Below are 15,084 nucleotides of genomic sequence, written 5' to 3'. Positions count from 1 at the left end.
CGCAAATCAAAGAGGCCGTATGGGTAGCCACAGTGTTAGCCAGAAGGAGAGTTGTAAGAAAAAAGGGTCGGGCTGGGTCGTTCCGGTTCATCTCCCCGCCTAGCCTACACAATCCAATGAAAGGATCGAAGGAAAGGGAAAAAAGAAGAAGAAGAAAGGATAGCCACAGTGTTAGCCCTAGTTCATTTGGATTCGGTCCCCATGTTTGATTAGGACAACCCGGAGATTTGAATTTTATCCCTGTAAATGTCTTGACAGTTTGAATAAAGCCTGACGAGAATGTCTCAAAGAAAAGCAAAAAGGTGCTCATATGACTGGACATATACATTGTGGAGGTTAACCTTAAGAACAAGTCTTAAGGGCAGTCATCGGGGCTTACTTTATAGCAAATGTAATCTTAGGGCATGTTCAATGCGGGCTCTTGCCATGTATGTAAACGTCGAGACACGTGCCAATATAGTTTGGTTTAAATACCAGTCGGTGGAAATGTCTTGTCCCACTGAATGCACATCGTCAAAAAGGCATGAAATAAATACAGAAAAATGCAATCATCAACGCGAAGTCTAGGACTTAAACTTGGTTTCACTACAAGAAACCTAACCATCTAAGCTCTCCGTTCGCGGCATTATACTTTGGTGATGCCCTAAAAGGAACCCTCGTTCATCCAAGGATGAAATGGCACGCATCATTTTATCATTTCTTTTTGTGTTTTTTTGGTAAAGACACCCTATCTGAATTATTTTTCTATATGTCATCTTTTGTGCCTTGGTCCCACATGTCAGGTTTTCCTCCCGGTCGGTCGGCCTGGCTCGACCGGATCAGCTCGATCGACCCACCCATCCACCCCACCCCCCTTCTTCAAGCCTCCCCCCGCCCCTCCCTCTCTGCAAGCTAGGTCTCGTCTCGTCAGCACGCCCGCGCCGCCGCCCCCTCCCGTCGCCACCGCCGGAGTGTGACGGAACTCCTCCCGTCGCCACCGTATCCACAGCCCCCGGCGCGCGCGGAGGCCCGGCCAGCCCCAGGTACGGCAGCCCTGACCTAGCCCGCTCGGACCGGCAGAGCAGTCGAATCTGAGCCCCCGTCTCCTCTCGCCGAGGGCTCGATTCGGTTGCTCTAGCAGCGGATTCTAGCTCGCCCTCCCCGAGGTTTCGGGGGGCGCTTCGTCTGTGGCGTCTGACGCGCCGTATCGTATCATATCATCTGAGTAGTGGGTACTGACAGTGCTGCTTGTGTTGCTAAGCAGGCTCGCCTCTCTCGGTCGCTGCTGCGCCGTCGGAGGATCCCGCGAGGATGTCGTGGTGCACCATCGAGTCTGATCCCGGTAAGCGCAACGTCTCACCAGAAAATTTACCCTGCTTTTCTTACCTAGATTAGCTGTATGTGCTCGGATTACATGCTTCGCTAGCTCTGGGTTATCCCATCAGTGCAGAGTGTTGTGTTTGCTTGTTTCGATTGGATGGCCTGCCTTTGGGATTTGATCAATCCAGCCGTGCAGGCAACGCGCTTTCAGTGTATGGTGTGCTTGTGAGAGTCAGAGTAGTGCACTAGCAAGTTTGTGTGTTCGGCAGCTGATGCCATCTGTGTGGCTTCGCATTGCTGTGAAGGCCTGCTCCTCTTTTATTTTATTTTCATCATAAGTTCGTAACTTCACCTGAATTCTTGATTCCTTACCTCCCACTGTACATAACTAGTTGTGAAGAAAGCCCTGAGTCAGTTGGTGCTGCTCAGCAACAGCAAATTGTATTTCTTGCGGGGTATAAATCAAGTGCTTAAGTCGTCGTCCTTTATGGATAAAAAATCATAGGGAGCTCTGTATCTTGTTAGTTTGCTGTCTTTGTTCTTTGTTCAGACTAACAGTTGGATGAATTCTTCATGTACCTCTTCATGCAATCTTCTTGTCACTGTTTTGAGCATCGCATACGCATATATTTGACCAGAGCCTATGCCTTGTAGGTGTTTTCACCGAGTTGATTCAGGAGATGCAAGTAAAAGGTGTACAGGTTAGCTTCCAGGGGTCATTGTTTTTCCTTATCTGAACGTAATTTAGCTATGAAACCTGTTATCAGTTAGTTGTGATATGTAGTCATGCAATGGTGTAAAATACTTGGTTGCAATTACTTGTTGAACTGTGCAAGAGTCTTCTTAGTGGGTTTGACTCTCTGTTTTAAAGAGTTTATGAAAACCTGATTGAATCTGCAACGAGGAACTACCTCTACAGCTCTGTACTGTGTCTGTATAATAAGCAGAGTATACACTAGTCAAGGCTTATGGTGAACTCGTACTCCTATACTAATTGTGATGACATGGGCCTGAATTTAAAGAACAAATCCTTTATGAATAGATACAGGGAAATGTTTTAAATGACCCGGCTGATCTTTCGCGTCGCATAAACCGCCTCCTCCGTTGGCCACGCGTCCCATGGGACCACCCACGTACCTATCCTCTCCACCACTCCAATCTTATCTTGTCGCCCTTTCTTCTTCTCAGCAGACCGAAGGCTCATTTTTCCTTCTCTTTTCTCTCATATCACAGCACCGCCGCACGGTTGCTGCCATGCACAAGGCCGCACCGCCAAGCACCACCGCTGCTGACGCGATGCGGCTGGCGGCCATGTTGAGACACAGCACATCGACGTTGTGATGAAACACTCTCGACGCAGCATCCGTCGATGTTTGCCGACGGCGGGCGGAGCTGCTGCTGCTATAAGGGGCGTCGCTGCGCCGTGATGGTTGTCGTTCGACGACAAGCCGTTGCTGCGAGGCGGGCGATGGTGCGCATGGTGTGGGCGGCGACGCGAGATCCCGCAGGGTTGCGTGGTAGCAGCCACCGGAGCTGCAGACGACGACGGTGTCGCGAGGCGGTCGCCACTCGGCGCACATGCTGCATCGGGGAGGCTGAGGAGAGGAGTTGCGCAACATCGGGCCGCCGGCGCTCTGCTGTGCTTCAAGCAAGTGGCGGGATGCTGCAGTTGGAGGCTCGTCGGATTTTCTATGAAGCATCGCTGGGACCGCCGGTGCTGTAGTTCAACATCGCCAGGAGCGCCGGAGTTGCAATGAAGCATCATCCGGCCGCCGGTGTTGTGATGCAACATCGCCGGAGAGCGCCGGAGTTGCAATGAAACATCGTCCGGCCGACGGTGTTATGATGCAACATCGCCGGGGAGCGCCGGAGTTGCAATGAAGCATCGCCGATAGCCGCCGGAGTTGCAATGACGCGCTGCGGGGGCCGTTGAAGCTCACTTGGGTTGCAATGAAGCGTTGTCGGCGATCACAGCGCCGCCGGGCGCCGACGGTGCTGCCGTGGAGCTGCTGCCATGGATGGTGCAAGCGGCCGCCGGCAACCCCGCTCGCCGGAGTTGTGACGACGTCTGTTATGGAGCGGTTTTTTGTCTACGCTGCAAAAGATGCTGCGGGTGGAGACGAGCATGATGCGATGTGTGGGCTCAAACTGACGAGCTTGATTAAGCATATCGAACGGCAGATAAGGCGGATGATAACTGCAAGTTATCATCCGGTTTATGGGTAGCAGCCGCCATAGATACACTTAAGTTTAAATAACAGTAACTTTCTAGGATAAGAGAACCTTTTGAAGAAAATGTTGTGGGCCAGTCAAATGGCTTTGAAAGTTTGGATATAATGTGAAGACATAATAATCCTGCGAGTTGTTGGGTTTTATATATGCCTGTATGCCACTGTTAAACCAATGCAAACTTAGGCGTCTTCACTGAAGCTTTTTTCTACACCTGCTAATTTATTTCCGTGCATTCATGTTATGATAATGTTCATATGAGGCTATGGTTCTATTTTTAGTTTGATCATGCATGTGGCATTAGGGGATTTTATAAATTTTTTGGATAGCATTGTATCTGAGGTTTCCAGTTATATTTGAAAAAGGCTCCTACAGGCTATGCCATATTTGGGATGTAGCTGTTAGCCATCTCTTACGTTGTGATGCTATTATTAAACAGGTGGAGGAGCTTTACTCTCTTGATGTGGACTCTCTTAGTCAACTACAGTGAGGATCTTTGCTGTTAGTGTCATTAATTTCTTCTCTCTGAATGTCCTTGACATATTTTTACGTTCTACTTCTCATAGGCCAGTATATGGGTTAATTTTTCTCTTCAAGTGGATGCCTGGAGGAAATGATGAACGGCCTGTTGTCAGCGACCCAAACCCAAACCTGTTCTTTGCTCGCCAGGTTAATTTCGTTTTGTCCATAAAGCTGCCTATGTTTAGTACTTAGCATTCAGTACTTGGTCTAATTCATCAATGTTCAGGTGATCACGAATGCATGTGCCACTCAAGCTATCCTCTCAATCCTCATGAACCGCCCAGAAATCGACATAGGTCCAGAGCTATCAAACCTGAAGGAATTCACAGGAGCTTTTGCGCCTGACATGAAGGGCCTGGCTATCAACAACAGTGACTCCATCCGCGCTGCCCACAACAGCTTTGCAAGGCCAGAGCCATTCGTCTCCGATGAGCAAAAAGCCGCCACCAAGGACGACGAGGTCTACCACTTCATAAGCTACATACCATTTGAGGGCGTCCTGTACGAGCTTGACGGGCTGAAGGAAGGGCCGATCAGCCTGGGGCAGTACCCGGGCGGGCCAGAGGACCTCGGGTGGCTGCAGATGGTGCAGCCGGTGATCCAGGAGAGGATCGAGCGCTACTCGCAGAGCGAGATCAGGTTCAACCTCATGGCCATCATCAAGAACAGGAAGGACGTGTACACTGCCGAATTGAAGGAGCTGGAGAAGAAGAGGGAGCAGATCCTGCAGGAGCTGAGCAGCGAGGCCACAGCCGCCGCAGAAAAGGAGCCCCTGAACAGCGCGCTGGCGGAGGTGGCGTTGGCGGTGGAGGCCGTGGGCGAGAAGATCGCGATGGAGGAGGAGAAGTTCAGGAAGTGGAAGACGGAGAACGTCCGGAGGAAGCACAACTACATCCCGTTCCTGTTCAACCTCCTCAAGGCGCTGGCGGAGAAGAAGCAGCTGACGCCGCTCGTCGAGAAGGCCAGGCAGCAGAAGGCCCCCGGCGCCGGCGCCAGCACGAGCTGACCGCGTCAGCCGTAGTTGGTTGGGTAGTTGAACCTCCTCGTCATCTTTTGAGGATGCATCATGTTATGAGACACTCCTGCATACAGTACCTAGTTGGCGGCTTGCAGATGTTGCTGCTGCTGAGGCTATAAACCATTTTTTCTGCAGAAATCTTGTTTTGCGGTGTGCTGGATTATCGATATTATTGCTGGTTAGAGCTGTAGAAGGGGTCTATTCAATCTTAAATTAAAGGAGGGTGTGCTAGGTACTTCGTCTGAAGAATAGAATGGTGTTGCCTGGTATGGATGACAGAGTATGATATTCTCCGGCTCTTGCAACTTTGCTGTATCAATGACATGTGGGACCACGTGCCATGGTGATGTTAGCTATGTGCCGGGGAACTCGTAGTGCGGAGCAGCAACGTTCAGTTCCGTAAACCGTAATATAGCTTTGAGCGAGTAATCTGTTTTTGTGTGGTGTGCTATTGACCTGTTGCATATGTTTTGTTTGCAATGCTGACAGGTTCTCTTGTGAGTTCATAGGATAGAGCAAGAGCAATGGTGGATGCTCAAGTTTCTCAGTTCACTCTTATTTATTTGTAAGGAAATAGAAGGAGCAAATATCTTCCATACCATGCTTTAGAAGCTGGTAGCCCGTCTCTTTAAAAATAACTATATGATTAATCTAAAAATATATTATTACGAGCACCGCTAGCAGTATGTTTTAACATGAATATTTGAATTAATAGTATGAGAATTAAAACTTAAAGTATAGATCATTTATTGCACTGATTATATATAGTTCTAAAATATAGAACATAAGCAGTGTCAATTAAAAAAAGTATATAAGCAGTAGTATAAATTCTAAAAAACAATAGCACAACAGAATGGAACCATGCATCTTTGCATGTTGAGGTGATATGTTTGCATGTTGAAAAAAAAAGTTTTAGTGTGAATCATGTATTTAGATCTTTAGTTATATAGAATTAAACAGCCACATGTGGGCACCACATAAATATAAATTTTTGGTGCACCAGTATTTACATTTGTATACATTTACGAAAATATATTTTTCAACGTGACGGTTGTCCGAACCAATAATTTCCTTGTGAGGCCATTAATGAGAAACCGGCGGTCCGGAACAAAATAAAGTATACGCCCTAGTCATGTGTCTACAAGACTCCAATTAATTTAATTTTATTAATCACATGGCAGTACATTTTATCAAGAAATTACAACTTCAAAGAAGAAAAATGAACACAAAGTACTCCATCCATTTATAAATATAAGTGCATGAGACTCTTTTAAACATCATACAAAACTTCGAGTGTCTTGTGAGAGGTTATACCTTGAGATGAATGCTTTAAGCTCATTCATGAGTGTCTCAAAGATCTCTATGCCAATCTTAAGAAGAATGTTGCTCGCATTTATATACACCTTAGGGAGTCTCTCATTTCACCACAAGTGTCAACTAAGGTCAATTCAAATGACTGTAATCCTACTTACAAGTCCATCAATGCGGTTTCCTCAAATGTTCATGTTAGTATGAGTTCCTCTAACCCCATGTCTAGCCAAGAACTTCTTGAGCAAGGTTACGCTAGGTTAAAGGAAATCATTGACAATGAATCTACAAAAGTGTGGAAGGTACCAAGAACTTCAATTGGACATGACGTAAACAAGGTCAACGTCCTAATAATGAAGTGTTGGGTTTGTTCGTCAATATCATGCTGTTGGTATTGCATGAGAAGCTCACTGATACCCCAAGACTCAGTTTGTACAACTAGTGAATATATGTGAATATGTGATTCATTCAATTGCAAGGTACATGTGGAAATAATGTTCACACTCCTCGCGGCTACAACAATAAGATCAAGTTGTACAGGGCAAATAAGAATGAACTAACTCCAATCAAGGTTCAACAAGAGATGGTGATGGCACCTGAAAGAAATGGGTTGTCTGGCACCACCCTACCACTTCGACTACTCCAACTCCACACAAAACCCTTGTTGCTACTAGTAACAAGATGGTTTGGATACCCAAGAAAATGTGACACGTACAAGTTAAAGAGACTCCTCCCATGACCAAAGTCTAGATGTTTCTTTCTCACGCCAATCATGAGAAACATCACTTTGAGGAGTCCACCTAGGTCAAGGTAAGGATAAGGTAAAATCACTCTATCCATAAGCTGTATTTGTTGTGCACCACACCTCTAGCCTTTTGGATATACTTTATCCCGTGACATACACACAGTGATATTTTGACATATAGTCTCTAAGCTTAAATGATGAACTTGACCCATGAGATCCAATGTCATTACTTGAACAAGTGGTCCTAAATCAGCATGTTTAAAAAAATGTTTTGTTTTTTTAATTATTTGTTTTGATTTTACTGTTCATCATGGGTGCAATGTACTCCTGGTATACAAAACTACACACATACATATGTTCTACTTTGTATAAACACTGTTCCACAAACGTTGGAAGCCGCCAGATGATAAGTCCTGCAGTCGACGACTAAGTTTGCACTATATCAGAACTCTCTGTTTTGTTCAAAATTTCCAGTAACAAATATATCAAAACTACCATATATATACTTATTTTTCAACCACAATTTTTTCGAGAGGAATGCCCTTGGGCGCACTTTATTTAAATCAAATGGCAGTTACATCGAAAACAATGTCTGGGATAATAAAACTCGGAGGATCACCCTCCCAATTTACTACAATTTTAGAATCATAAACCCGCCTCGCCAAATTGTGTGCTGCCCTATTAGCATCCCTGGGACAGTGGATAAAACTCACTACACCAATTCTATGAGCTATCTGAAAGCAGTCTGCAAGTGTCACTGTGTAGGGGCTCCATACCTCAATGATGCCATTACAAGCCTAAACAAGTTCCAAGGAGTTTGATTCCATCACTACTCCAGAACAACCAAGCTCTTCCACCAACATAAGCCCTTTTTTGCATAGCAGTAGCTTCAGTTGTGGTTGCATCAAGTAAATTATCAAGAACCCAAGAACCTCCAGCCAAAGATTCTCCTTTATGATTTCGAAGAATTTCCACTGCCGACCCCGATCCATCATCAAAGAACGATGCATCAATGTTGATCTTATAACTGCCCCTGTTTGGCTTGTTCCATGCTATTATATGTGGTTGTGATACTCCTCAAGCTGCTGCAAAATGAGATATAATTGCATTTATAGCAAAAGTCGTCCTCCCGACACTACGTTTCCTTTCACAGATTCTCTCCTTTGCCACCAAATGTAGCATGCCCCAACTACTATAGTTTCTACAAAGCCAAGCTGAGATAGATTTGGCCTCTGAACATGTTGCCACAGTAGCAACTCTTCCAACACCACACTTCCTGATCTGTCAACAACCAAAGCCTCTTTTATGAAATCTTCAATACCCAGATTACGCCAAACATTCTTAGCTCTTTTACATAAGAATATCGTGTGCTTTAGATCTTCTACCCCATTATTACACCGCGAACATTGTGGCAATACTTTATGTCTATGATGTCTACTACGCAACCTTCTTCTTGTAGACGTTGTTGGGCCTCCAAGTGCAGAGGTTTGTAGGACAGTAGCAAATTTCCCTCAAGTGGATGACCTAAGGTTTATCAATCCGTGGGAGGCGTAGGATGAAGATGGTATCTCTCAAACAACCCTGCAACCAAATAACAAAGAGTCTCTTGTGCCCCCAACACACCCAATACAATGGCAAATTGTATAGGTGCACTAGTTCGGCGAAGAGATGGTGATACAAGTGCAATATGGATGGTAGATATAGGTTTTTGTAATCTGAAAATATAAAAACAGCAAGGTAACTAATGATAAAAGAGAGCGAAAACGGTATTGCAATGCGTTGAAACAAGGCCTAGGGTTCATACTTTCACTAGTGCAAGTTCTCTCTGTTGGAAATATGCCCTAGAGGCAATAATAAATAGGTTATTATTATATTTCCTTGTTCATGATAATCGTTTATTATCCATGCTAGAATTGTATTGATAGGAAACTCAGATACATGTGTGGATACATAGACAACACCATGTCCCTAGTAAGCCTCTAGTTGACTAGCTCGTTGATCAATAGATGGTTACGGTTTCCTGACCATGGACATTGGATGTCGTTGATAACGGGATCACATCATTAGGAGAATGATGTGATGGACAAGACCCAATCCTAAGCCTAGCACAAGATCGTGTAGTTCGTTTGCTCAGAGCTTTTCTAATGTCAAGTATCACTTCCTTAGACCATGAGATTGTGCAACTCCCGGATACTGTAGGAATGCTTTGGGTGTGCCAAACGTCACAACGTAACTGGGTGGCTATAAAGGTGCACTACGGGTATCTCCGAAAGTGTCTGTTGGGTTGGCACGAATCGAGACTGGGATTTGTCACTCCGTGTAAACGGAGAGGTATCTCTGGGCCCACTCGGTAGGAAATCATCATAATGTGCACAATGTGACCAAGGAGTTGATCACGGGATGATGTGAGTTACGGAACGAGTAAAGAGACTTGCCGGTAACGAGATTGAACAAGGTATAGGGATACCGACGATCGAATCTCGGGCAAGTAACATACCGATGGACAAAGGGAATTGTATACGGGATTGATTGAATCCCCGACATCGTGGTTCATTCGATGAGATCATCGTGGAACATGTGGGAGCCAACATGGGTATCCAGATCCCGCTGTTGGTTATTGACCGGAGAACGTCTCAGTCATGTCTGCATGGTTCCCGAACCCGTAGGGTCTACACGCTTAAGGTTCGATGACGCTAGGGTTATAGGGAAAGTATGTATGTGGTTACCGAATGTTGTTCGGAGTCCCGGATGAGATCCCGGACGTCACGAGGAGTTCCGGAATGGTCCGGAGGTAAAGATTTATATATGGGAAGTCCTGTTTTGGTCACCGGAAAAGTTTCGGGTGAAATCGGTAATGTACCGGGACCACCGGGAGGGTCCCGGGGGTCCACCAAGTGGGGCCACCAGCCCCAGAAGGCTGCGTGGGCCAAGTGTGGGAGGGGACCAACCCCAGGTGGGCTGGTGCGCCCCCCCACCAAGGCCCAAGGCGCATGGGAGAGTGGGAGGGGGCAAACCCTAGGTCCAGATGGGCCTTAGGGCCCATCTAGTGGGGCGCCCCCCTCTCCTCCCTTTGGCCGCCCCCCCTTGATGGGATCTAGGGCTGGCCGCCTCCTCTTGGGGGTGGAAACCCTAAGGGGGGCGCAGCCCCCTCCCCCCCTATATATAGTTGAGGTTTGGGCTGCCCAAGACACATGAGAACGTCTCCTTTTGGCGCAGCCCTACCCCTCTTCTTCCTCCTCCTCTCCCGCGGTGCTTGGCGAAGCCCTGCGGGATTGCCACGCTCCTCCACCACCACCATGCCGTCGTGTTGCTGCTGGATGGAGTCTTCCCCAACCTCTCCCTCTCTCCTTGCTGGATCAAGGCGTGGGAGACGTCACCGGGCTGCACGTGTGTTGAACGCGGAGGCACCGTTCTTTCGGTGCTTAGATCGGAATCAACCGCGATCTGAATCGCTACGAGTACGACTCCCTCATCCGCGTTCTTGCAACGCTTCCGCATCGCGATCTACAAGGGTATGTAGATTCACTCCCCTTCCCCTCGTTGCTAGATTACTCCATAGATTGATCTTGGTGATGCGTAGAAAATTTTGAATTTCTGCTACGTTACCTAACAGTGGCATCATGAGCTAGGTCTATGCGTAGTTTCTATGCACGAGTAGAACACAAAGTAGTTGTGGGCGTTGATGTTGCCAATTCTTCTTGCCGCTACTAGTCTTATCTTGTTTCGGCGGCATTGTGGGATGAAGCGGCCCGGACCGACCTTACACGTACGCTTACGTGAGACAGGTTCCACCGACTGACATGCACTAGTTGCATAAGGTGGCTAGCGGGTGTCTGTCTCTCCCACTTTAGTCGGAACGGATTCGATGAAAAGGGTCCTTATGAAGGGTAAATAGAAATTGGCATATCACGTTGTGGTTTTACGTAGGTAAGAAACGTTCTTGCTAGAAACCTATACAAGCCACGTAAAAACTTGCAACAACAATTAGAGGACGTCTAACTTGTTTTTGCAGCATGTGCTATGTGATGTGATATGGCCAGAAGATATGATGAATGATATATGTGATGTATGAGATTGATCATATTCTTGTAATAGGGATCACGACTTGCATGTCGATGAGTATGACAACCGGCAGGAGCCATAGTAGTTGTCTTTAATTTTTGTATGACCTGCGTGTCATTGAATAACGCCATGTAAATTAATTTACTTTATTGCTAAGCGTGTTAGCCATAGAAGTAGAAGTAATCGTTGGCGTGACAACTTCATGAAGACACAATGATGGAGATCATGATGATGGAGATCATGGTGTCATGCCGGTGACAAAGATGATCATGGTGCCCCGAAGATGGAGATCAAAGGAGCATAATGATATTGGCCATATCATGTCACTATTTGATTGCATGTGATGTTTATCATGTTTTTGCATCTTATTTGCTTAGTACGACGGTAGTAAGTAAGATGATCCCTTATAATAATTTCAAGAAAGTGTTCACCCTAACTGTGCACCGTTGCGAAGGTTCGTCGTTTCGAAGCACCACGTGATGATCGGGTGTGATAGATTCTTACGTTCGAATACAACGGGTGTTGACGAGCCTAGCATGTACAGACATGGCCTCGGAACACACGCAATACACTTAGGTTGACTTGACGAGCCTAGCATGTACAGACATGGCCTCGGAACACGGAGGACCAAAAGGTCGAGCATGAGTCGTATAGAAGATACGATCAACATGGAGATGTTCACCGATCTTGACTAGTCCGTCTCACGTGATGATCGGACACGGCCTAGTTAAACTCGGATCATGTTTCACTTAGATGACTAGAGGGATGTCTATCTGAGTGGGAGTTCATAATCAGATGAACTTCATTATCATGAACATTGTCAAAAAGGTATTTGCAAATTATGTCATAGCTTGCGCTTTAGTTCTACTGGTTAAGATATGTTCCTAGAGAAAATTTAGTTGAAAGTTGGTAGTAGCAATTATGCGGACTGGGTCCGTTAACTGAGGATTGTCCTCATTGCTGCACAGAAGGCTTACGTCCTTAATGCACCGCTCGGTGTTCTGAACCTCAGCGTCGTTTGTAGATGTTACGAAACATCTGACATACACGTTTTGATGACTACGTGATAGTTCAATGCGTAATGCTAACGGTTTAGAATTGTGGCACAAGAGACGTTTTTGAAACGTCGCAGAACATATGAGATGTTCCGAAGACTGAAATTGGGATTTCAGACTAGTGCCCATGTCAAGAGGTATGAGACCTTTGACAAGTTTCTTAAGCCTGCAAACTAAGGGAGAAAAGCTTAATCATTGAGCATGTGCTCAGATTGTCTGAGTGCCACAATCACTTGAATCGAGTGGGAGTTAATCTCCTAGATGAGATAGTGATAGTTCTCCATAGTCACTGCCACCAAGCTAGTAGAGCTTCGTGATGAACTATAACATATCAAGGATGATGATCCTTGAGCTATTCGCGATGTTTGACACCGCGAGAGTAGAAATCAAGAAGGAGCATCAATTGTTGATGGTTAGTAAAACCACTAGTTTAAGAAGGGCAAGGGCAAAAGGGATACTTCATGAAACAGCAAGTCGTTTGCTGCTCTAGTGAAGAATCCCAAGGTTGAACCCAAACCCGAGACTAAGTGCTTCTGTAATGAGGGGAACGGTCACTGAAGCGGAACTACCCTGGATACTTGGTAGATGAGAAGGCAGGCAAGGTCGACAGAAGTATATTGGATATACATTGTATGAATGTGTACTTTACTAGTACTCCTAGCAGCACCAGGGTATTAGATACCGGTTCGGTTGCTAAGTGTTAGTAACTCGAAATAAAAGCTGCGGAATAAATGGAGACTAGCTAAAGGTGAGATGACGATATGTATTGGAAGTGTTTCCAAGGTTGATGTGATCAAGCATCGCATGCTCCCTCTACTATCGAGATTTGGTGTTTGCGTTGAGCATGATTGGATTATGTTTATCGCAATACGGTTATTCATTTAAGGAGAATAATGGTTACTCTGTTTATTTGAATAATACCTTCAATGGTCTTGCACCTAAAATGAATCTCGATCGTAGTGATACACATGTTCGTGCCAAAAAGATATAAAATAGTAATGATAGTACCACATACTTGTGGCACTGCAACTTGAGTCATATTGGTATAAAACGACTCGCTCGTTTTTGAAAAGATTGAGACATGCGAACCATGTCTATTGGTATATATGCATGAAGAAACTCCATGCAGATGGATCGTTTGGACTCACTTGATTTTGAATCACTTGAGACATGCAAATCATACCACATGGGCAAGATGACTGAAAAGCCTCGTTTTCAGTAAGATGGAACAAGAGAGCAACTTGTTGGATGTAATACATTTTGATGTGTGCAGTCCAATGAGTGCTGAGGCATGCAGTGGATATCGTTAAGTTCTAACTTCACAGATGATTTGAGTAGATGCTGAGTGTATTTACTTGATGGAACACAATTCTGAATTATTGAAAGGTTCAAGTAATTTCAGAGTGAAGTTGAAGATCGTCGTGACAAGAGGATAAAATGTCTGTGATATGATCATAGAGATGAGTATCTGAGTTACGAGTTTGGCACACAATTAAGACATTGTGGAAAGTGTTTCACAATTAATACCGCCTGGAACACCATAGTGTGATGGTGTGTCCGAACATCATAACTGCACCCTATTGGATATGGTGCATACCATGATGTTTCTTATCGAATTACCACTATCGTTTATGGGTTAGGCATTAGAGACAACCACATTCACTTTAAAAGGGGCACCACGCAATTCCGTTGAGACGACACCGTTTAGAGAAACCTAAGTTGTCGTTTCTTAAAAGTTTGGGGCTGCGATGCTTATGTGGAAAAGTTTCAGGCTGATAAGCTCGAACCCAAAACGGATAAATGCATCTTCATAGAATACCCAAAAACAGTTGGGTATACCTCCTATTTCAGATCTGGAAGCAAAAGTAATTGCTTCTAGAAATGAGTCCTTTCTCGAGGAAAAGTTTCTCTCGAAAGAATTGAGTGGGAGGATGGTGGAGACTTGATAAGGTTATTGAACCGTCACTTCAACTAGGGTGTAGCAGGGCACAGGAAGTTGTTCCTGTGGCACCTACACCAATTGAAGTGGAAGCTCATGATAGTGATCATGAAACTTCGGATCAAGTCGCTACCAAACCTCATAGGACGACGAGGATGCATACTACTTCAGAGTGGTACGTGATCCTGTCTTGGAAGTCATGTTGCTAGACAACAATGAACCTATGAGCTATGGAGAAGCGATGGTGGGCCCATATTCCGACAAATGGTTAAGAGCCATGAAATCCGAGATAAATGGATCTTTGAGAAGAAGACGGACGTGGACGGTAATGTTACCGTCTATGAAGCTCGACTTGTGGCAAAGAGTATTTCCACAAGTTCAAGGAGTTGACTACGATGAGATTTTCTCATCCGTAGCGATGCTTAAGTCTGTCGGAATCATGTTAGCATTAGCTGCATTTATGAAATCTGGCAGATGGATATCAAAACAAGTTTCCTTACCAGTTTTCGTAAGGAAAGGTTGTATGTGATACAATCAGAAAGGTTTTGTCGATCCTAAGGATGCTAAAAGGTATGCTAGCTCCAGCGATCCTTCCATGGATTAGAGCAAGCATCTCGGAGTCAGAATATACGCTTTAATGGGGTGATCAAAGTTTTTGGGTTTATACAAAGTTTGTTAGAAACTTGTATTTACAATAAAGTGAGTGGGAGCGATACAACATTTCTGATAAGTATATGTGAATGACATATTGTTGATCCGAAATGATGTAAAAATTTCTGGAAAGCATAAAGGGTTGTTTGAAAGGAGTTTTTCAAAGGAAGACCTGGATAAAGCTGCTTACATATTGGGCATCAAGATCTATAGAGATAGATCAAGACGCCTGATGATACTTTCAAAAGAACGCACA

The 15,084-nt window shown here is 45.2% G+C and overlaps 1 protein-coding gene across 2 annotated transcripts; it reads left to right on the top strand.

The window, feature by feature from the left end:
- The first annotated feature begins 815 nt into the window (after positions 1–815).
- LOC109742503 (ubiquitin carboxyl-terminal hydrolase 2) lies at positions 816–5,261 on the top strand. Of its 2 annotated transcripts, none has more exons than XM_020301599.4 (6): positions 816–1,022; positions 1,244–1,321; positions 1,954–2,000; positions 3,968–4,014; positions 4,095–4,197; positions 4,277–5,261. In XM_020301599.4, the coding sequence occupies exons 2-6, from the start codon at positions 1,291–1,293 to the stop codon at positions 5,054–5,056; spliced, it is 1,008 nt and encodes a 335-aa protein (XP_020157188.1). In that variant the 5' UTR covers positions 816–1,022; positions 1,244–1,290; the 3' UTR covers positions 5,057–5,261. The 2 variants fall into 2 exon arrangements, with proteins under 2 accessions (XP_020157188.1, XP_020157194.1); XM_020301605.4 differs by having other exon boundaries at positions 847–1,022; positions 1,241–1,321.
- The last annotated feature ends 9,823 nt before the right edge of the window (positions 5,262–15,084 follow it).

This window comes from Aegilops tauschii, chromosome 6 (genome assembly GCF_002575655.3).
Source record: "Aegilops tauschii subsp. strangulata cultivar AL8/78 chromosome 6, Aet v6.0, whole genome shotgun sequence".
In the NCBI taxonomy this organism is placed as follows: domain Eukaryota; kingdom Viridiplantae; phylum Streptophyta; class Magnoliopsida; order Poales; family Poaceae; genus Aegilops; species Aegilops tauschii.
Note: the sequence above shows the minus strand (reverse complement) of the source record. Positions and strands in the feature narration are given on the sequence as shown.

Coding starts and splice junctions, on each gene's coding strand:
- LOC109742503 (XM_020301599.4), top strand. CDS start 1,291: ATGTCGTGGTGCACCATCGAGTCTGATCCCG. Junction 2,001..3,967: donor TGCAAGTAAAAGGTGTACAG/GTTAGCTTCCAG, acceptor ATTATTAAACAG/GTGGAGGAGCTTTACTCTCT. Junction 4,198..4,276: donor ACCTGTTCTTTGCTCGCCAG/GTTAATTTCGTT, acceptor ATCAATGTTCAG/GTGATCACGAATGCATGTGC.